This window comes from Sphaerodactylus townsendi, linkage group LG08, assembly GCF_021028975.2.
Source record: "Sphaerodactylus townsendi isolate TG3544 linkage group LG08, MPM_Stown_v2.3, whole genome shotgun sequence".
Taxonomy (NCBI): Eukaryota; Metazoa; Chordata; class Lepidosauria; order Squamata; family Sphaerodactylidae; genus Sphaerodactylus; species Sphaerodactylus townsendi.
This window is the reverse complement of record NC_059432.1, coordinates 15,286,433-15,309,126: the sequence shown is the minus strand read 5'-3', so window position 1 is coordinate 15,309,126 and position 22,694 is coordinate 15,286,433. Positions and strand designations below refer to the sequence as shown.

Sequence of the window (22,694 nt, the reverse complement as noted above, 5' to 3'; positions counted from 1 at the left end):
CGGCCCTCCAGATGTTATGGACTACAGTTCCCATCATCCCCTGCCAGCATGATGCTGGCAGGGGATGATGGGAACTGTAGTCCATAACATCTGGAGGGCCATGAGTTTGACACCTTTGCTTTAATGGAAGTTTAACGGGATGCTAAGCACCAGGGACTGACACAGAATGGAGCCCAGGGCAAGAAATGAGATTTCCGCCCCAGGCTCCATTTTGTGTCAAGGACAGGTCTGCCCACCCCCTACTCACTAGAGCTGGGAAGGGGCTGGCCGGACGGGCGAAGATCATGCGACGGCCCGCGTAACTGTAGCAACCACAACCCAGGCGGCAAAGATACGGCGAGCACAGGGTGCTATGCCCCATGTGTCTGAAGCTGGCAAGCACAGCCCCGACACGGAGGGAGCTGCCAGCTGCAGGAGAGGCCAGGCACAAGGACCCGGCTGGCACCTGGAGCAGCAGTGGCGTAGGAGGTTAAGAGCTCGTGTATCTAATCTGAAGGAACCGGGTTTGATTCCCAGCTCTGCCGCCACCAGGCGTGGAGAGGCTTATCTGGGGAATTCAGATAAGCCTGTGCACTCCCACACGCCAATGGGTGACCTTGGGCTAGGGGTCACGGCTCCGCCGGAGCTCTCTCAGCCTCCACCTACCTCTAGAGGTGTTGTTTGTTGTGGGAGGGGAAGAAGGGGAGCAGAGATGGTAAACGCTGAGTCTCCTGCAGGAGAGAAAGGGGGGGATATAAATCCAAACTACTCCTCCTCCTCCTCCTCCTCCTCCTCCTCTTCTTCTTCTTCTTCTTCTTCTTCTTCTTCTTCTTCTCTCCGTTCTGAGGCCACGCTCGCTGGCTTCGGCCTCGCTGCGGGCCTGCCAGCAGCCATGATTGCTGCTGTTACTGCTAGCTTGATTGCTAGCGGAGGGGTGTGTGTGATTGATTGCTAGCCGAGTGTGATTCTCCAAGCACCCACCTTGACTTAGAAGGCCTGTGCGAGGGACGCTAATTTGCCCCAGATGTATTTTATTTATTTCCATTCAAGCGCATGAATTCTTCTTAAGTGGTCATTAGCCACCGCGAGCTCTTATTTGAGTTCAAGAGATAAAACATTTTTTTTTTTTTTTTCTCCGGGACCGTTAAGTTGTAACCCTATCTGGAAGTGGAAAAAAAAAAATGCACTACAATGATAATGTAAAGCAGTTGGCTCAATCTGATGGTCTTCAGCATGTTTACTTGCTGAGTTCAAGAGAACCGGTTTCCTGGTAAGTGGGCTTAGGAATGCCGCTAGGGTTTCCAACTACATGCTGGGGAATTCCTGGAGAATTGGGAGTGGAGTCTGTGGAGGCGAGGTTAACGTCATAGAACGCACCCTCCAAAGCAGCCATTTTCTCCAGGGGAAATTGGTATCTGGAGATTGATTGTCAAACTGCGAGATCTCCAGAGCCCACCTCAAGCCCAGAGCCAGAATATTTTCATTGGGTGGGTGGGTGAATAAGAACAGTGGCTGTCAGTTCATCATTATGTATTTTCTTCGTTATTTATTTGTGCTTTGTTCTTTATTCACCCTTCTTGTACTTGAGACTCAAGGGGTATACATAGCATAATACTATGTAATGGAATGGCATGAGAGGTCTAATAAGCAATGCAATAGAGCTAGGATTACAAAAATTAGAAAAATGCAAAAAAAGTTTATCCCATCTCTCTCTCTCTCTCTCTCTCTCTCTCTCTCTCTCTCTCTCACACACACACACACACACACACACACACACACACACACAGCATAATACTATGCAAAATAGTTTATCCCATGCAAAATGCAAAGTTTATCCCATGCAAAATGCAAAAAAAATTATCCCATCTTTCTCTCTCTCTCTCTCTCTCTCTCTCTCTCTCTCTCTCTCACACACACACACACACACACACACAGCATAATACTATGTAATTGAATAGCATGAGAGGTCTAATAAGCAATGCAATAGAGCTAGGATTACAAAAATTAGAAAAATGCAAAAAAAGTTTATCCCATCTCTCTCTCTCTCTCTCTCTCTCTCTCATACACACACACACACACACACACACACACACACACACACACACACACACACACACACACACACATATGCCTTGTTAAATTAGGACCCTTCAGCCCTGCTAACTGCTTACTTTGTTCTAGCCAGTAGCATAGAGAATTCACATTTGGAAGATTCATGATAGGATTCCCACCTTTTTATCTCAGCTCCTTCCTTTTTTTACTTAAAGATTTGTGCTGGTTTCACACCAACTCTAGTGCTCATTGGAGGGGCACGACAAATGATGGTTGGGGCACCGTCCCCTTTCGCGCCACTGTGGCTACGAACCTGCCCCACCCGGAGGTTGGCAACTTTAAATGCAGCCTTCTTATATTGTTCTCTACGACTTCTAGTCCCTCTTTGTAATAGGCCATCAGTGCTTCCATTTTACAAATGTGGAAATCAAGGCTTCACAAAAGTGCCTGGACAGGGCCGAAGCCTAGTTTCCAAGTCTGCATTCCAACCTCTGAACCATTTCCCCAAACAGACAGAGCTTAGTGAACCTAAGCTAGTGACGCCCAAGGGTGTCTGTTTCACCTAGAAAAGGGCAAAAAATACCCTAGGGCAGTGATAGTGAACCTTTTCGAGATCGAGTGCCCAAATTGCAACCCAAAACCCACTTATTTATCGCAAAGTGCCAACACGGCAACTTAACCTGAATACTGAGGTTTTAGTTTAGAAAAAACGGTTTGCTCCAAGGTGCGCGTTACTCAGGAGTAAGCTTGGTGGTAGTCGGTGGCTTTGCTTTGAAGCAACCGTGCAACTCTTCCAACAGGTGAATCACGACCCTAGGAGGGTTTACTCAGAAGCAAGCCCCACTGCCAGCAGCTGAGCTTACTCCCTGGTAAAGGATCACGCTTTAGTTCTTCACATGAAAATCAGTGGGGTTTAACAGCACTTAATAGGGTTACCTACATGCTTCCCCAAAACTAGGTCTTAGGTTCAATGCTAATAATCGAGCCCAGCGGCCCAAGCCAGCCTAGATGTGTGGGGGGGGCAGGGGGGGCAACTCTGTTTGTGCGTGCCCACAGCGAGAGCTCTGAGTGCCACCTCTGGCACCTGTGCCATGGGTTCGCCACCACTGCCCTAGGGATGTTCAGCTGCAAAAGAAGAAAGGATGGCATTCATACTAAGATGAAAAACTGTCATGATCAACCTGTTTGATCCTGCCTTGTTGCCTGTCTCCTGCCCAAGATTTCGGAACCTTTCTCGTCTCATTCCCCCTCCCTGCTGTGCTTACGTTTTTTCCACTTTGCTTCTCAGGCAATGCTTTATCAACTCATTAGACACCTACTACTGTAGCTCTGTCAGTAGTGTGGAATGTAGGTTGTTTTGACCTGAGAGGGGGGAGATCTCTTCGTCTCTGGACTGTGAGATTGGGGAACTGGTAGTCAGGGGAGGGGTGACGTGATGTGGGGGATGGCATGGAGTATAATGGTGGCTGCGTTGCTAGTTATGGTTAGTTCTGGCAATAGAAGCCTAAATGCTTATTCCCGATGCTGTTTCACAATAAAGAAATCAACTAAATACAGAGTCTTGTTGTTGAACATTCCAGGGGTAAGACCAGTGGTGGGATTCAGCAGGTTCGCACCGCTTCGGCAGAACCGGTTGTTAAAATGGTGCTTGTATACAACCAGTTGTTGAATTATTTGGATCCCACCACTGGAAACGGCTGTTAAATTATTTGAATCTCACCACTGGGTACGACACATACTAAGGTGAAAAAAGATGACTCTGCCCAAATCCCTAATGATCCCAGGCTGTGGAGCTCCAGTTTCCTTGACAGAGTGGTTGTCACAAATCTCAGATATGTTATCTCCATACTGCGTGGACCCCAATGGCTTGGACAGGACAATTACAGTGCAGTCTCAAGAAGAGGAAGAAGAGTTTGGATTTATATCCCCCTTTCTCTCCTGCAGGAGACTCAAAGGGGCTTACAATCTCCTTGCTCTTCCCCCCTCTGCTCGCAAATGTAAAACAACAATCCCTGTGAAATTGGAAGGCAGAGACTGAGAGAGCTCAAGAAGGAACTGTATTCTTAGCCCAAGGTCCCACTTAGCTGGCGTGTGTGAAGTGCACAGGCTAGTCACAGATTTGAGATAAGCCTCCACAGCTCAGGCGGCAGAGCTGGGAATCAAACCCGGTTCCTCCAGATTAGATGCATGAGCTCTTAACCTCCTAGGCCACATAGCCTGCAACATTGTTCTCCACTCAACTGTTGCCTTCTCACAACCACCACCATGGTGTTAGGCTGAGGGGGAGAAAGTGACCAGTCTGGGTCTCCCACTTTTCTACCACAAAAGGTCCTCAAAGGATGTTTCAACCATTCACCCGCATGGTATAGTAAGAGCAGGGGACTCTAATTTGGAGGACCAGATTTGATTCCCCACTCCTCCACATGAGCAGCAGACCCTAATCCAATGAACTGGGTTTGGTTCCCCATTCCTCCACATAAAGCCTTCTGGGTGACCTTGGGCTAGGCACAGTCCTCTCAGAACTTTTCAGCCCCACCTACCTCAGAAGGTGTCTGTTGTGGGGACAGGAAGGGAAAGGAGTTTGCCAACCGCCTTGAGTCTCCTTACAGGAGAGAAAGACGGCATAAATCCAAACTGTTCCTCTTCTGCAAAAACAACTGAAAAGAAGATGGAAATTAAGAAGAAGAAGAAGAAGAAGAAGAAGAAGAAGAAGAAGAAGAAGAAGAAGAAGAAGAAGAAGAAGAAGAAGAAGAAGAAGAAGAAGAAGAAGAAGCCTTTATTTGGCATAACAATAATCATAACTCAATAAAAAACCTGAGATAAAAGATACACAAATACAAAGGTTTAAGATAGAATATAAATTATTGATTGTGCATCACCTCCAGTAAAAATCGTGCTACCAATTCACAAGTTTCATTGTCAGAATTGTCCAGAAGGAAAGGGAGTCTACCTGATTCTCCCATTTCACTAGGTATCCTAGAAAGAATATTGGAATAGTTGGATCGGATATTAGCAAATTGAGGGCAGCAAAGCAGTTGATGTGCCAATGTTTCAATCTGTTGTTCACCACAAGAGCATACCCTTTCGCTCATTTCCAAGATGGAAATTAAGCCTGGGACAGAGGGGAGAAAGCTCCCAACGAAAGAACTGAACTTTGGCGATAGTAGAAAAGAAGCCGAAGCTGGGAAAGACGAAACACCCAAGAATGGAACATGAGTAATATTAGGGTCGATAACATCAGGAAAACATTCGCCATCCAATATAACAATGGAGAAAAGCACATCCGTCCGTTCTTTCATCGTAACAAACGGGGGATTGATCCTATAATCCTATAGTCCAGGTGTAAGGGAAATATCCTCCCCATGGGATGTTGCTGTGGGAAATCCCACCCGGCCAATTTATTCACCACACAAACATTAAAGGGGAGATATTGACGGAAATTAGAGGCATTGAGTGCCCCCTTGGAAAGCCCATTGGGCTGACAAGAACTGACCTCACTAGACAAGACCACCCTTACGCCAAGTGCATAGAACATCCTTGACCGGATTGGGGACCAGACTCTGACTAAAGGAATGTATGTCAAACATCCACCCACCCACCCCAACTTTTTCCAAATGTAATTCCAGTTCTCAGCAATAATTCCAAGTGCAATTCCTTACCAGACATGGGTTCTCTGGAGATATAGGATTGGAGCCAATACCAATATTTCAGCTGTGCTGTTAGATCCTCTGTCTCAATCTTTCCCCTACAGGGATTCAACTCTGTGTCTTCGTTCACCTCAGCAGCTGTTCTGTCTCCCCCCAGCTCCTTCTCTGGCCAGCATTCAGGCCGACCGTGAGAGCAACGGACCAAGACTTCTGCTTGTCTGGTGACCTCAGCCGCCAGCTGGCCACTTTCCCCCACCTGGAACTCTCGTGCACCTGAACAGCCCGAGGTCACACAGACGAAGGCAAGGAGGGCTGGAGTGCCATTCTTTTCTACCTGCTCCTTCTTGCCTTCTCTTTGGCTGCTGAAATTGCTCCTCCTTCTGGTCACAGACAAGATCTGGAACACTTCACAGACTGCTGGGCCCTGCCAGCTCCGGCAATCTAGGGACAGAGCAGTGTAAGTGGTCTTGCTTGCCTGTTGCCACCCTTTCCTTCCTGAAAAGAGTGCAGATTTCCTGAAGGAGGGACATCGGCCTCACGAAGTCAAACCACAGACCCAGCAGGGAAAAGCGTCTGGATTTTTCACTGAACAACAGATAGGCAACACAGATGACAAGTCTCAAAAACAGTAATCAAACCGGCTGAGGCAGGCAAGCCACACAACAGGCAGTGGCAGTGGTGGGATCGAAACATTTTAGTAACAGGTTCCCATGGTGGTGGGATTCAAGCAGTGGGGTAGTGCCAATACCAATGGGCTGGAAGCGGGGACACGACGAGGCGTGGCCAGCGGCAGGCATATCCGAGGCGGAGGGCATCAATAATTTCTCTGTCACTGTAAAAAACTCTTACTGTAAAAAAAAAGTTCCTAATTTCCAGCTGGTATCTTTCTGTCCATAATTTAAACTCATTATAGCAAGTCCTATAGTCTACTGTCAACAGAAACAACTACCGGTACTTCTCCTCTAATTGACTGCCTGTCAAATACTTAATACTTTCAAATACTTCATTTTGTTTCTAGAAATCAAAAGAGGGATACTTTCCTTAAACAAGGAACTTGACCATATTTCTGAAACATGTTTTTAAAACAGCCCCACAGGGAGAATGATCCCGTTTTCTACCTTCGCTAACCAGCCACATAGGAAACAACAGGACTGTATGATTTTTGGACCTAATGGAAGCAGACCCAATGAGTCACCCCCTCTCGGCACACCCAAATAATTAGTAACCCACTCTCGGGAACTGGTGAGAACCTGCTGGATCCCACCTCTGGGCAGTGGGCCGTCTCCTTGCATGTGAACAGAGAAATGCGAGATGACCCCACTATGGAGCAAAGAGTCCTAAGGAAAACATTTCATGCACAATGGGCCTCTGTAGAGCACGTCCACTTTGTCTTTTAAAGATATTTCACTCAGACTAAAAGGGAAAATGTTTCATAGGCGTTCGTTTTGGAGGGTGAAGGGGGAACCCATTGCAGAATTATAACTTAGTCCATTCATCTCTCTTCTGCTTCCATTAGAGGTAAGATCTGGTCCGCTATTATCCTTCCCGCAAGTTCTCAGGGATGGATTTAATTTGGGAAAGAAGCGCAAAGCGGCGCTTTTAAACATCGTTCATATATTAATCCCCTTTATGATCATAAGGGCAGGTTACGTAAAAACTGATAGATTACAGCAAGATTTGGTTGTATAAATGCCGCTACTGCACTTCAATCTGCTGCGGAGGAGCCTGCGGATTATCGCAGGCGAGGGTCAGCAAAGGCATTTCAAATCACAACATAAGACCATCCTATCCATAGTGTGGTGGAAGTTGCATTAACTCTAAAGCTCCACCAGCGAAAGTTGGATCAGGCGTATTGGCGGTCACGTAGATACATTATCACACAGCGGGAGGGATGGTGCTAATATCGGTGTGGCCATTCTGATGGGGTTTAGCAGGAAAATACATTATCGTAAGAATTTTTAAATTTTAATCCTGTGTGCCATCAAAGATGGCTGTCACTTCATTCCCGTTTCATCTTGTCTGACTTCCATTTGCGTTCAGTGCCTTTCCTTGGGCGCTGAGTGTTGCTTCTTCAAAAAAACAAATCTAGCAGTTGCAATGTGACGGGCTCTTTCCTGGGACTAAGCCTTTTGAATAGAATGCAACTTTCCCCTACGTAGACTTACCTAGAATTGCTCTGGGGTCGAATCCCCACTTGAAATTTGCACGCAGATCCAAACCTGTTTGTTAGGAAATCGTGTCCAATTCATCGGAGTTTCTCCCTCCCCACCGCAGGGAGCACATCAGACACACCCGGTTGCAGAACTCTTAGCAATCCCCACTATCAGGCGAGCTCGCTTTGCCGGTCTCCCCTGATTGGCTGGGATACCTTGATGGGGTGGGACCTTTTCCCACTATGGAAACGTACATTGTAGGGATATGATCAAAAAAACCAGCGTGTAAAAGTCTAACGATTTACTGTTTTACTGTGCAAACAGTTAATCGTTACCTGTGTGACCATTAACGATTCAGAGTTACATGTTTGACTGTTTAACATTTGTTTCCCCTTCTGCTGGCTGATCGCAAAAGAGGAAACAAAACCAAGGAAAGGCTGTGCGCGCATCACAGTGCTGATTGGTTGCCCGAATTCCAAATCACACTCCAGGGCGGGAAACGAGTCAGGGTTTGAACCCTCATCCCTCCCCTCGGATCAGCTGTGAACCGTGTTAATGGGGTCTATGCCACTTGCAACCAGGTCCTGCCGGAATGCGGATTTACGGGGAGAACAAGCACCAGAAACGGAATCTGCCTCACAAGCAATGGGAAGGTCGTCCCTCAAACCTGGTTAGTTTGTGTTCTGAAACCTGGCTAAGATGGTAGTGGGGATTCGACCTGGGATTCCTGGAGATTTGGAAATGGTATCTGGGAGATGAAGTTTAAGGAGGGGAGGGAGCTCACCGCTCAATAGCAATGTCTGTTCTCTGAAGAAGCCATTTTCTCTATGGGAACTGACATCTAAAGTCTGGAGATCAGTAGTAGTTCCCAGGAAAACTCTAAAGGTATAGTGGTTAAAATGTCAGACTAGGACCTGGGAGACCCAGGTTCAAATCCCCACATGTCATGGAAGCTTGCCGGTTGATCTTGGGTCACTCTCAGCCCTGACCCGCACCACTTATGCATGTGCTATTTACCCTGTGACTGTTTGCTTTGTGGTGGGAGTTTCCCAGAGGCGGAGCTACCAGGGGGATGGGTGTGTATGCATTGCACTGGGTGCATGCCTGGGGAGGTGCAGGAAATTGCCCCCACACCCCCTGCGGTGCCCCCCCCGCTGCGCCCCCCCCCACACTTACCTTAGTGAAACAGTGCAGGCTGGAGAAGCGGCTTGTTCCCTTCAGGCTGAAAACAGCCTGGTGGGAACTACACTTCCCAGGAGACCTTGCGAGGGTCTCATGGGAAGTGTAGTTTCCACCAGGCCATTTTCAGCCTGAAGGGAGCAGGCCGCTTTTCTAGGCTGAACTAAGGTAAGGGGGCGGGGGCCAGGGCGCCGTGGAGGGTGTGTGTGGAAAACACAGTGTGCGCACCGGGCGCACTCTGGCCCAGATACGCCTCTGGGGTTTCCCGTGGATTTTTGTTTACATTAGGATTCTCCTGCAAAGTATCCCTTGCTGAACCAATCCACCATTTTGTTCGTTGTTTCTGTGCAACCCCCGTTTAGGGTGGTTTGTCTCAGCCTTCCCTCCTCCCCCTGCTCACCCTCTTTGAGCCCAAGACAGGATGGTTCTTTAACAATGTTATGGATCATTAGCTCTTCACTAGCCCTGCCAGCATGGCCACTGGCCATGCTGGCAGGGGCTGATGGGAATTGTAGTCCATAACATCTGAGTGCCAAAGGTTCGGGCCACCACCGGGTCTAGGCACAGTGATGGCGAACCTTTGGCACTCCAAATGTTATGGACTACAATTCCCACCAGCCCCTGCCAGCATGGCCAATTGGCCATGCTGGCAAAATGATGAGAGTGATCCCTTGGAGATAACAAAGGTCACTCCTACCAATCTAGCAGTTTGCGAGGCCATGCCAATTTCTTATCAGTTTCTTTGGGCCTATTGCTCCAGTGATAGACCTTCAGGGTGAAAATAATTAAAAAACCCTTTTGAGCCTTCTGAAATGGGGACCCGAAGAGTGGGGGGAACTGCTGTGGTGTGGGTGGGAGAAGACCAGAAGGAGCAAGAAAGCCTGAAGAAAGCAAATGCTGATCTCCTTCACTTTTCCTGCAAAGAGAGAGGAAAAGTCACACTTTCAGAGCTTTCGAAAACCATGGGGATTCTCTGATCTGGGGTGGGGGTGACTGCCTAAGAGGGAAAAATGTGTGCATAACTGAGAATCAAACCCGGAGGGAATGCAGACTCAATGCAAAGGAGACCACAAGTGCCTAAATGACACCTGGCTCTTATTTGGATGGGAGACCTCCAAGGAATACCAGGGTGTCGCGGAGTCAGGCAACCTCCAAACATCCTTACCTTGAAAACTCTTCAGGGTCACCTTAGGTCTGTTGTGGCTTCTCGGCAACAACAACAAAGCCAACCTGTGTAATAGTCTTATACTGAAGGAAATGGAACCTCTTAGTAATTAATGGCTTTATGAAAGCCATAGAGGAGATAAGATCTTATCCATAAACCTCCTTCCTTTATAGCCTCCGCTCATGCCACAGAATAGATCCTTTATTCCCAGAATGCACTTAAAAAACAAAAAAGACAGAAGGTAGAAGAAGAAGAGGAGGAGGAGGAGGAGTTTGGATTTATATCCCCCCTTTCTCTCCTGCAGGAGACTCAAAGGGGCTGACAATCTCCTTGCCCTTCCCCCCTCACAACAAACACCCTGTGAGGTGGATGGGGCTGAGAGAGCTCTGAGAAGCTGTGACTAGCCCAAGGTCACCCAGCTGGCGCGTGTGGGAGTGTACAGGCTAATCTGAATTCCCCAGATAAGCCTCCACAGCTCAGGCGGCAGAGCGGAGAATCAAGCCCGGTCCGGTTCCTCCAGATTAGATACACGAGCTCTTAACCTCCTATGCCACTGCTGCAGTGTATAGGACAAAACTTGTGCCACACACACAACACAAATATACAGTTAATCACATAATTGTTTTTAATATAGGAGAATACTTGTGCCACATTTTTGTGAGTGTGTGTGTGTGTGTGTGTATGTATATACTGTGTGTGTGTGTGTGTGCGTGTGTGTGTGCAGCTGCTTCTGTCTTGCATGTATTACCCTCCTCATTTGGGGCCTTTTAAGTTTGATAAAGCTTAGCCTCTCCACAGGTCTTCATCTGGCCCTGCTATTGCATCTTTTTGCACACATGCTGAGAGGAGCTGCAGAATGACAAAGCAAGGAAGGGAGTTGGTGTGTGGGGGCGGGGAGGGGGGGAGAATGGCAGGGTGCCATAGAGTTTCAGGTGATTCCTAGAGAGGTGTGACATCATTTCCAGGTTTCACACAGAAGTGATGTAGCATCATGCGGGTGATGGATTTTTTTTAACTTTGGTTTTCTTCTGAGGAACTAGAATCAAAATGAGTCATAGTTGGAAACTTGTTTTATCTTCCAAAAGTTGTGGCATTAATGCCTCTGTAGAAGGTTGTTCAGTTGTGGATGTAGGATTGCCAAAGGTAACATAAATTGTTGTTACTTTTTCTTCTTCTGTGATACAGTGTTCATGCTTTCTGCACAGTTTGTATTAAATGAATTCTGCCACATGTAGTATAAAATTTTACTGGAAATGTAGTGTCAAATGTATTATATACACACACACGTCATTAGACTTCTATGTGTGTGTGTGTTACACACATGTAATACACTTATGTGTTACACACATGTAATACACTTATGTGTTACACACATGTAATTCACATGTAATTACACACACATGTAATACACTTGACACTATATTTCAAGTAAAATATATACTACATATGACAGAAATCATCTAATGCAAACTATGCTACACACACACACACACACAAATGTGGCACAAGTATTATCCTATATTAAAAACAATTATGTGATTAACTGTATATTTGTGTTGTGTGTGGCACAAGTCTTATCCTATATTAGAAATAATTATGTGATTGTTTCTATATATTTGTTTATTCGATTAGTTTGTGTGTGTGTGTATATATATATATAAATTATGTCATTATTATTTATTTTCTCCTTGCATGCTATTCACCTTGAATTCTGACTTTGTATTTCTTTTTCCTTGTTGCAAGGACCATTCCTCTTTTCCTTATTTTGGGGGAGAGGAGAAGGGAACTCATTCAGTAACTGGAGAAGTTTGTTCTATGGTTCGCTAACTTGGTCCTTACTGTGGTCCACCTCCTTGAAGTTCAGCATCTCCTTGTCCCTAGTTCTCTCTCTTTTTTTTAAGAACATAAGAACATAAGAACAAGCCAGCTGGATCAAACCAGAGTCCATCTAGTCCAGGTCTCTGCTACTCGCAGTGGCCCACCAGGTGCCTTTGGGAACTCACATGCAGGATGTGAAAGCAATGGCCTTCTGCGGCTGTTGCTGCAGATCACCTGGTCTGTTAAGGCATTTGCAATCTCAGATCAAAGAGGATCAAGATTGGTAGCCATAAATCGACTTCTCCTCCATAAATCTGTCCAAGCCCCTTTTGAAGCTATCCAGGTTAGTGGCCATCACCACCTCCTGTGGCAGCATATTCCAAACACCAATCTTGTGTTTAATGTTTAATTTTTAATTAAATGTTTAATTTTTAGCCTGGAGAAATGTTTAGCCTGGAGAAATGTTTAATTTTTTTTATACTACAGTACTACAAAGATGGTGAGCCAGCCACCCTACCAAATGAAAGCTAAAGTCTGAAGACATGGTTGTCAAACTAATCCTAAGGCAGACGTGCCTAAGATTTAGAACACAGCAATGACCCACTTCCGACCAATCGCTGTGCAGGACCCAGTTCCAGCCAAGCTGTGTGTGGAAGTGAGTCCTGTGGGGTGATTGGCTTCGCCACATTCCTTGCATGTTTACTTATGTCCCTTTGTAAACAAGTTCATTGTTGCTGCTGTGTAACTAACAGATAAAACTAGAAATGGCTCTCGGGCACAATGCTTAATGGGTCACCTTGGGGAACATTCGTTCTCTCTCCCAAGTTAACCCACTTCGCAAGTTATGGAAATATTATGGAAATAGGAGTCATGCATTCTAATCTGTGATCTTCGAAGGAAATGCACAATAAGCAACTCAATTCACACTTTATGAAAATCTTCAGCCGGCACATAGAAGGCATGGCATGCAAAATCAACAGGATTTATCGGCGTGTTTGTGTGTTTCAGAACAGAGCCCCGGTTATTTGACGTCAAAGGCCACACTTACATTTGGCTTTTAATGGGTTGTACTCTCAATGGCCAGGGGGTGGCAGTGTTGTTCTAATGGTCTGTACAAAGACAACTGTAGTTGTCCATAATATATACAACACTTCAAAGATTTTTAATCTATTATCAAGTCTATCCTCACAATAAGAGGTAGCGAATTATTGTTTCTGTTTTATTGGTGCTGGAAGTTATTGGTTTTACACAAATTGGTTTTAAAGTTTTAATGCTCTTATATTTATTTCCCGTTTCTTAAGTCACCGATTATATCTGAACAAGATCTCCTTGGAACACTAATTATTTGTTAGATTCTGGAATTTGTATTGACTTATTTGAAGTTTTATGAATGGTCTATGACAATAATAAATAAACTCTCTCTCTCTCTCTACGCTGGAAAAACACACACACTTGTCTGGCTGGTGAGTCCACAGCCAAAGTTAGAACGGACTGTTTCCATTTATGACTTTAGAGTTTCATTTATGACTCTGTACAATTCTCAGAAATCCTTATGACAGTGCTATGAACTGGATTGACACCATTACCGCCATATTGTAGTGGTAATGGAGAAGATGAGAGGAAAGGCACAATGGTGTAGGTCAATTGCATCAGATCTCAGAAGCTAAGTAGGGTTGGTACTTGGGAGACCACCAAGGAAGACTCTGCAGCGGAAGGCAATGTGGGAACCACCTGTGACAACCCCTGACCTGCTCAATGAAGAAATCAATATTTGGAAAGCAGAATTCTTATTTATTGATGACAAGCATAGAAAAGCTATTGACTTATGTTGTCAGAACTGAATACAAGAAACTAGGCAAGGCATTATATTCCCCAGTAAAGAAATGTCAAGCTCACTTGATGGCACTTTACATCCCTTTTCCAAATTTTGTTGTGTTTTCTCCAGAGCATGTTTTAATGCTCTTCCAGGGGCCTTACTTAAAGAGAGATTTCAGCATTGGCCCTTAGAAGCCCGTCTGTGTCCCTGTAGCACTGGCACAGCTGAAAAACTTGCCCAGCGTTACTTCCAGTGTTAGCCCATGTGTTGTGGCACGCTGAGTGAACGACAGAGCGCGGCTTGCCCACTTCACTCACAAATTACGTCATGCTTGACAAGTACTGTTGTACTGCACACGATCTAAAGCAGTGATGGCGAATCTTTTCGAGACCGATTGCCCAAATTGCAACCCAAAACCCACTTATTTATTGCAAAGTGCCAACACGGCAATTTAATCTGAATACTGAGGTTTCAGTTTAGAAACGCGTTATTCGGAAGAAAGCTTGGTGAAGCAACCATGCAACGCTTCAAATGGGTGAATCACGACCGTAGGAGGGTTTACTCAGAAGCAAGCCCCATTGCTAGCAACCGCGCTTACTCCCAGGTAAACGATCGCGCCCAGGCCAGCCTAGATATGTGGGTGTGGGTGTGGGTGTGATTTTCCACCCCTCCACATGACAGACTCTGTGCACGAGTGCCCACAGAAAGGGCTCTGAGTGCCGCCTCTGGCACCCGTGCCATAGGTTCGCCACCGCTGATCTAAAGCCAGCTGAGCTTGCTCCATCTCCACGGACCATGTTGAGGTTGCCAGATTCCAATTTTGTTGTATTCCCAAGATTAAAATGTATTAACCTGTTCAATACCATAATTATATTAATATTATGTTTTTCATGTTTTGTGGAGCCCCCTTTTTATGGGCCCTGATTCAGCTGCAGCATTGCACCGCGGTTCGTTGTAAATCCAGCTCTGAAGGACAAAAAACCTCTACCGGGCCATCTTTACTTGAGGCCCTAGACACATGCTTGTTTCGCTTAATGGATCGACACCATTAAGCAGGCAGGGGTCTTGAATGGAGCAGAAAAAACAGATGGAGCTTTGATTTTTCTCCCAGCAACAAATTGTCAAGCAAAACATTGAGCTTATCCTGTGGCTGGATCCTGTGGCATCACAGCTGGGGAGCCACGGCTTGGCCAAAGACACATATTTAATTGTATTTCTGGGCTTTGCAGCTTCCCCCTTTGTTATGCAGGGATTAAACTCTCCCCTTTCTTCTAAAATTGAAACCAAACGGGTGCCTGAACATTTCAGTCCCTCGTGGCAGGGGGCTAGGCAGGGGGCGTTTCCCCACTTACCTTTGCTGCCCTTTGCTGTGCGCTACTCTCAGCACGCGGCATCTCTGGCGCACGCCCGGGCGTCCCCACGACCCCGCGCTCTGCGTGGGGTCATCAAAAGGCGCCGTTTCGAGGAGCGCCAGGGATGCTGCGCGCTGAGGGGGCGCGAGAGCGGCAGTGTCGGGGCAGCTGCGTTGTCGCCGCCCCTGTAGTGGGGAGTGCCGGGGGACCCCGCGCTACTTGAGGAGAGTGGGGAAAGGGCCAGGGTTAGACGGTGGCAGTTTGGGTGTCAGATTAGCAGTGGGGAGAGCCAGGTCCAAATCCCCAGTCATCTACAAATCTTATGGGGTGGCCCTGGGCCCCTTGCACGCTTGTATCTTAACCTACCTCACAGGGTTGTCATAAAGGTAAACTGGAGGGAGAGAGCCTACGTAGGGCCCTTGAGATCCTGGATGAAAGGGGGAATTTAAATGCAGTAGAGAGAGACAGATGATTGTACGCAAATGCATGTATTCGTTGGCCTTCCTGGAAAATATTGAGGAAGATGACAGAGACAGTTTAAACAGGGAAAGGATCTCTCTCTGTGTGGTTTGGCAAGCTTTAACGAAAGCCACTGCAGGAATGGGCCATGAACTAGCACAAGGCAACCGCCCCTGTTTTGGACTGTGCGTCCATCTGTGCTTTGGATTTAAAAGCATCAACCTGAGAATTAGCAGAATCCCCAAGTGGTTTTGTGAATGTTGACATACAGATTAAGTTAATGTAGTTCATGCCGGGGGCGGGGGCGGGGGGGGGGAACTTATCTCAAAACCTTGTTTTTGTACAATAAAATCCCACACTGCAGATTTTTTTTAAAAAAACTGAGCCAATATAACCCTTAAAGAATACAGCAACCGCGCTTTGTTTACCATCCGTTCCATATGGGCATTTAGGACTCAATTCCAATTAGTTGTGGCAGATGGCATTCAAGCGAGAGACGAAGGATGTCCTCCGAGCAGCATCGCTTTTCTGGAGGGATTGTGTTATTTTCGCTGCATTCATCAGAATTTTCAGACAACATCCAAAGTGTGCCTTTAAGGGGACATTTCGTAGTGCGGTTGCCATCCCACTAGCTTAAAATGGGTTTGGGCCGTAACAGGAAGGGTAAAAGCTTTCCAGCACACACCCTGTAGCCATGAAGGACCAGCACAGAAGGGATTGCAATTAAAACCATGACCGGATAATAACTTGCTGGTTGATCCGAGGGTATCCGAGCTGAAACGATGGTTGGATCCAAAGTCACGTAATTCAAAGCTGAAATGGTAATAAAGGGGAAATAAATACATGTCAAGGGCACCATAACGTTATGAGAATCTACGCATTTCTTTTATTGGTTTTCTTACTGAAACTGTTTCATTGTATGCAGCCAGTGGTGGGATCCAAAAAATTTTAGTAACAGGTTCCCATGGTGGTGGGATTCAAACTGTGGCGTAGCGCCAATGGGGCTGGGCGGGGCATTCCGGGGGCGTGGCTGGGCATTCCGGGGGCGGGGCATTCCTGGGCGGGGCTGTGGCAAGGACGCAGCAGCTGTGCCGGTCCTTGGGCGGGAAACGAATGCACGCAGGAGCAGGCTGCCACGCACGCCGGTGCACCTCCTGCTAGACTGCTTCAAGTTCTGCGCACTACTGCTGAGAGGAGGGGCGTAACTAAGGCAAAAATCACGTGGCAAAATCACCAATTAGTAAACCCCTCTTGGCACACACAAATAATTAGTAACCTGCTCTCGGGAACCTGTGAGAACCTGCTGGATCCCACCTCTGGATGCAGCCCATAAAACAAATACATTAAATACATATAAAGGTAAACCCCATTACAGTTGAATGAATGAACGGTATATTGCTTAAATCTAAAGGCCGTCACAATTCAGAATTAAAAAAAACCCAGATAAAATAAAATAAAATAGCCTTTCATCCTATCTCAACAGCCGAACTCAAACATATGCTCTTGGGACTCTTCACTGCACAATAGGGTTGTAGTGGAGTCTCCTCCTGTTTCTCTGCTTACACACGAGGAGGCACCCTACTACCTACTGTGCGGTTTGCCTGCCCCCGAAGTGATGGGAAGTCTCTCCCTTTTAATGTGGGGAAATTAGCTGGAGCAGACTCTTGGCTTGCAAAAGACTGGGCAACATGAAGAAGAAGAAGAAGAAGAAGAAGAAGAAGAAGAAGAAGAAGAAGAAGAAGAAGAAGAAGAAGAAGAAGAAGAAGAAGAAGAAGAAGAAGAAGAAGAAGAAGAAGGGGAGGGGGGGGAGGAGGGGGAGGAGGAGGAGGAGGAGGAGGAGTTTGGATTTATATCCCCCCTTTCTCTCCTGTAGGAGACTCAAAGGGGCTTACAATTTCCTTGCCCTTCCCCCCCTCACAACAAACACCCTGTGAGGTGGGTGGGGCAGAGAGAGCTCGGAAAAGCTGTGACTAGCCCAAGGTCACCCAGCTGGCATGTGTGGGAGTGCACAGGCTAATCTGAATTCCCCAGATAAGCCTCCACATCTCAAGCGGCAGAGCTGGGAATCAAACCTGGTTCTTCCAGATCACAGTGCACCTGCTCTTAGCCACTGCTCTTAGCCACTGCGCCACTGCTGCTCCAAAACATGGGGTTTTGAATGTCCATATGAAAGTCACACAGGGGAGTGTATAAAAGTTCAACTATTTTTATTAAGCGATAAAAATGGGGGTACGCAAGCACACAATAAAACAGCAGAACGCACAGTTCGAGGATGTGGATTTAGAACAGATAAGGAATGTAGGGAGGGGCAATAGGAGTTATAGTCATTTGATCCTGGAACGGAATGGTCTGATGAACAGAACTGAGTAACGCCATGTTTAGCTCTGTGGGACAGTATCACAGACAGAGGATACTGAACACTGTCTGTTGGGTAAGTGGGATTCTTGTAGAGAAAAATGGACCCTCAGGGTTACTCAGAGTAATTCTAAACCTCATAAGAACATAAGAACATAAGAACTAGCCTGCTGGATCAGACCAGAGTCCATCTAGTCCAGCACTCTGCTACTCGCAGTGGCCCACCAGGTGCCTTTGGGAGCTCACATGCAGGATGTGAAAGCAATGGCCTTCTGCTGCTGCTGCTCCTGAGCACCTGGTCTGCTAAGGCATTTGCAATCTGAGATCAAGGAGGATCAAGATTGGTAGCCATAGATCGACTTCTCCTCCATAAATCTGTCCAAGCCCCTTTTAAAGCTATCCAGGTTAGTGGCCATCACCACCTCCTGTGGCAGCATATTCCAAACACCAATCACACGTTGCGTGAAGAAGTGTTTCCTTTTATTAGTCCTAATTCTTCCCCCCAGCATTTTCAATGAATGCCCCCTGGTTCTAGTATTGTGAGAAAGAGAGAAAAATTCTCTCTGTCAACATTTTCTACCCCATGCATAATTTTATAGACTTCAATCATATCCCCCCTCAGACATCTCCCCTCCAAACTAAAGAGTCCCAAACGCTGCAGCCTCTCCTCATAAGGAAGGTGCTCCAATCCTTCAATCATCCTCATTGCCCTTCTCTGCACTTTTTCTATCTCTTCAATATCCTTTTTGAGATGTGGCGACCAAAACTCAACCTCCCTAGACAAAAGGGATTTCCTGCCCTTCCTGGAAAGGACAAGAGACATACATCAACTTTAATGGCGGGTCATCAGTCTAATGGGTTTAGACATCAGCCCGATGTGCCCCGGGAAGTTAGCTGAAAAGATTACAGCGGTAAAATAATGATAATGTAAAGTAAGGTGGTCGTTAAAAGTGTTACTCAGAGGAAGAAACATCAGATAATACATTGCATGGGAGGTAAGCACATTAGTACATCCTTTGTCTTCTCGGGTGCAGATGGTCTAGGGTTGAAGACGGGGAACTCTCTCCACACAAGATCTTTTGTGTAGACTCAATCCCGTCAGGAAAGGTGAGAGAGGACATTATGCAAGTTGCCTTGGAGGGAGGCGAATCCAGATCAAGTTCTTTTTCCTTATAGGCTGCCCAAGACAAGCTTCTCATAAATACAACACAAGCCTTTACTGGCATATAAAACAGGACAACATTTTAAAACAAAACAAGGTTAAGAAATACAGTTAAAATTTGGGTGCTGTGTGGTTTCCGGGCTGTATGGCCGTGTTCTAGCAGCATTCTCTCCTGACGTTTCGCCTGCGTCTGTGAACAGACGCAGTCAGTCTCTGCACAGACGCAGGCGAAATGTCAGGAGAGAATGCTGCTAGAACACGGCCATACAGCCCGGAAACCACACAGCACCCAAGTGATTCCGGCCTTCGACAATACAGTTAAAATTACTTATTTCCAGTATAAAATTTGCAACAGTTTCACAAAAGAGCACATCAGAGCTGTTCAGGAGGTTGGGTATCTTATAACACTCGTGCCACTGAGAACATTGCAAAAAAATGGAATTCATGTATTTCATGCATATCTTATTGTATTTAGGGCATAGAAACAGAGAATGGTCAAGTGTTTCAACCGTAGTCATACCACATGAACAAACTCTTTTAGAACGTTCCATATTCTTGAATCTTCCCTCCAGCAGAGCTGATGGCAGCACATTACATCTTGCAGTATTACATCTTGCAGTAGCCAAGGCTCTCCTCTGGGTGGGATTAATCAGCAGACGAAGATATGCTGCCATAATTCCATGCTCGCTTGGGATTAATAATGTAGTCGGAGAACAGGTTGTCTTGGCAGCACGAGTCAAATTATGAAAATCAAGATCCAAGAGCCTATTCTTAACTAGTCTGAAGGCTTCCACCTTTGTGAGCAGAAGGAGTGATTCCAAGGGGAAACCAATAGCTTCAACCTTTCTAAAGATCAAAGTATACCATTCTGAAATAAAGTGATCTGATAACAGAGAGGGAATAGAGCTATTGGATCCCACTAGAAAATGTATATGCAGCCAATATTATGACAAACTTCTCTATTTTGGCACTGCTGCTGGGCATCCCAAAATTGGCAGAGGTGGTAGAGGTGCTACTATATGTCTTAAAACAGGGACCTTTGGTCCATTATAGGTCAGTCTGGAAACACCCCTTCCGGGTCACTCCCGGTCGTTGTCAGATGGCTGGCTTTGTTATATTTTTATAAGGATGTTTCTATGCTATATCAATATTTCTATATTATGTCCATTTTCTCCGTTATATTGATACTTTTGTGCTTTTCATAAAAGCTGGCCCTAAATCCCCCAGAAATGCCCGTAAGGAGTCGAAGGAGAGAAATGCGGGGGAAGACGGGAAGGAACAGAAACCCCAAAGTGAGAGAAAACATTGGAGTTTCCCTACTCCCTGGATCTGTGGGGCTTTTGGGTTCTATGGCACCATAACACAGAGCGCATCAGTACAGAAATCTCTGCCACAAAGGAAACATCCCCTTGCTGCAGGGCACAGAAGCCGTGTATAGTCAGCCTCAGTGGTGTATAATGCCGTACGATGTATCCTCCAAGGCAGCCATTTTCTCCAGGTGATCTGACCTCTGTTGTCTAAAGGTCACTCGTAATTTGGGGACCTTTCCAGCCCCACCTGGACACCAGCAACCCTACATACAGAGGATGTACAGCCCTCCTTTACCTTTGGCTGGTGAGCGGAAGCGAGAATTTCAACCAGGGTGGCTTGAATCTCAGCCCTGCGTAACACAACACAACCCTTGCCCGAATCCCCTCTTCTGCACAATTCCCGCAGGGGCAGATTCAGAGGGTAGCTTTGTTGGTCTGCAGTAGAATGGCTAGATTTGAGTCCGAGACAGACAAAATTCGGGGGATATAAGCTTCGGAGAGTCAAAGCCAGTGGTGGGATCCAAAAATTTTAGTAACAGGTTCCCAAGGTGGTGGGATTCAAACTGTGGCGTAGCGCCAATGGGGCTGGGTGGGGCATTCAGGGGGCGTGGCCAGGCATTCCGGGGGCGGGGCATTCCTGGGCAGGGCTGCGGCAAGGACACAGCCACTGCGCCGGTCCTTGGGTGGGAAACGAATGCACGCAGGCGCAGGCTGCCACGCAAGCCGGCGCGCCTCCTGCTAGACTGCTTCAAGTTCTGCACGCTACTGCTGAGAGGCGAGGCGTAACTAAGGCAAAAATCCCATGGCAAAATCACCAATTAGTAACCCCCTCTCGGCACACACAAACAATTAGTAACCTACTCTCGGGAACCTGTGAGAACCTGCTGGATCCCACCTCTGGTCAAAGCTCTTTGCCAGGTATGAACCCCAGGGACAGAAGCCGGGAGCTCTTTCGCACCTTTCCACCTTGCGCCGTTCTCGTCCGTGCTTCTACCCACCCCTGGCTTTCCTTCCCCCCCTTTCCAGCCACCCCGTTTTGTTTCCCTCCTCCCGGCCCTTCCTTTCTCTCTCGCATCCTCCCTCTCTCCTCCTCTTGATTCCCTTGGCTCTGCACAGGCCCAGTTTCTCTAATCAGATGAAGCAGAAGGGATTATCTCCATCCCTCGCTGCCAGTCTCCATTTTGTTTCGTCTCAGGCTTGGGTGGGGGGAGGCACTTTAGCAGTGTTGAGGGAGGGGGGGGTCACCTGTATAGGAAACCCTCTTCCCTTCTGGCTTTGACAGCTGTTTGGACTTTCCTTTCTCAGCCGTGCTACCTGGTGGGAATTACCAGGAGGAGGGGGAAGCTCTTAAGAGCTTTCTGGTTGTCAGCTTGATTTTCAAGCATCTCTTCAAGGTTTCCTGGCCTGGCCAACCTGAATGTGAAGTCTCTGTGTGTACATGGAAGAAAGGGGCAGGCTCCAGAATGAAGGCGCCTGCCGCCTGCCCGCGCCGCTTTCTTTAGCTCATGCATTTTCCTTTTTTGAAGCTCGTCCAGAAGAATAAACAAAGTCTGTCATACGGATGTGAGAAGAGCTTATCGGGTGTGGAGGATAAAAGCCGGAAGCCTCTGGTAACTATAACATGGTGTGGGATTTCATTTTTTTTCTTCAAGGAAACAGCAGGGAAACATTTGGGAAGAAAGTTAAGGTGGGAGGAAACGCAGCAGGTTCAGCTGTTGACAGAGATGTATTATTTCTTTTTCTTTGCGATATGTCTGTGAGCTTTTGGAACGCGTTTGTTTCCTGTTTAATCTGGAAAAGGGAGTGGTTGCCAACAAGAGGGACGGAAGTCGATCGTTGCTTCAGGCTGGCATTCTGTGATCTTGGCAGCCCTGCCTCTTTACCCGAGGCAGGGTGAGATTGTTTGAAAGGGAGCTCAAATGCACTTGTTACGTGCGCAGAGGCACTTTGGTTACTCCAGTGTGGAGGACTCATTCTGAAAATAGGCTTAGCTGATCTCTCCTGGAGCTAATCTTGGAGACCTGTAGCTGACAATCTTTCTGCTGGCATGTTTTAAAAAGATTTCTTAATAGTTGCATCTCCCCTTTTGTGTTTTAGACAGGCTTAACGGGTTTGGGGATGGATTGTTCACCTCATATGTTTTATTTCTTGCTATTCAATTAGATAGGTTGGGAGAGGTGCTAAGTGGGTTTTTTGTCTTACTGTGGCACGTAATGAGAAATCTTGCCCCCGGTATTTGCGTGACTT

General features: G+C 46.7%; 2 protein-coding genes across 3 annotated transcripts in view; one reads left to right on the top strand and one right to left on the bottom strand.

The window, feature by feature from the left end:
* SYT15 (synaptotagmin 15) overlaps positions 1 to 5,949 on the bottom strand; it is a 30,652-nt gene extending 24,703 nt beyond the window's left edge. Inside the window, exon 1 of the mRNA XM_048506278.1 lies at positions 5,691 to 5,949. Coding sequence (XP_048362235.1) covers positions 5,691 to 5,697 — 7 coding nt within the window. The 5' untranslated portion in view covers positions 5,698 to 5,949. The remainder of the gene's footprint in view (positions 1 to 5,690) is intronic.
* Positions 5,950 to 21,665: 15,716 nt separating this feature from the next.
* Positions 21,666 to 22,694, top strand: part of GPRIN2 (G protein regulated inducer of neurite outgrowth 2) — a 38,529-nt gene continuing 37,500 nt past the window's right edge. The window contains exon 1 of one of the 2 annotated variants that reach the window (XM_048504847.1): positions 21,666 to 22,057. The gene's annotated coding sequence lies outside the window, so the exon portion shown is untranslated. Of the gene's footprint in view, positions 22,072 to 22,694 lie in introns of both variants that reach the window. The other variant, XM_048504849.1, reaches the window with a different exon arrangement.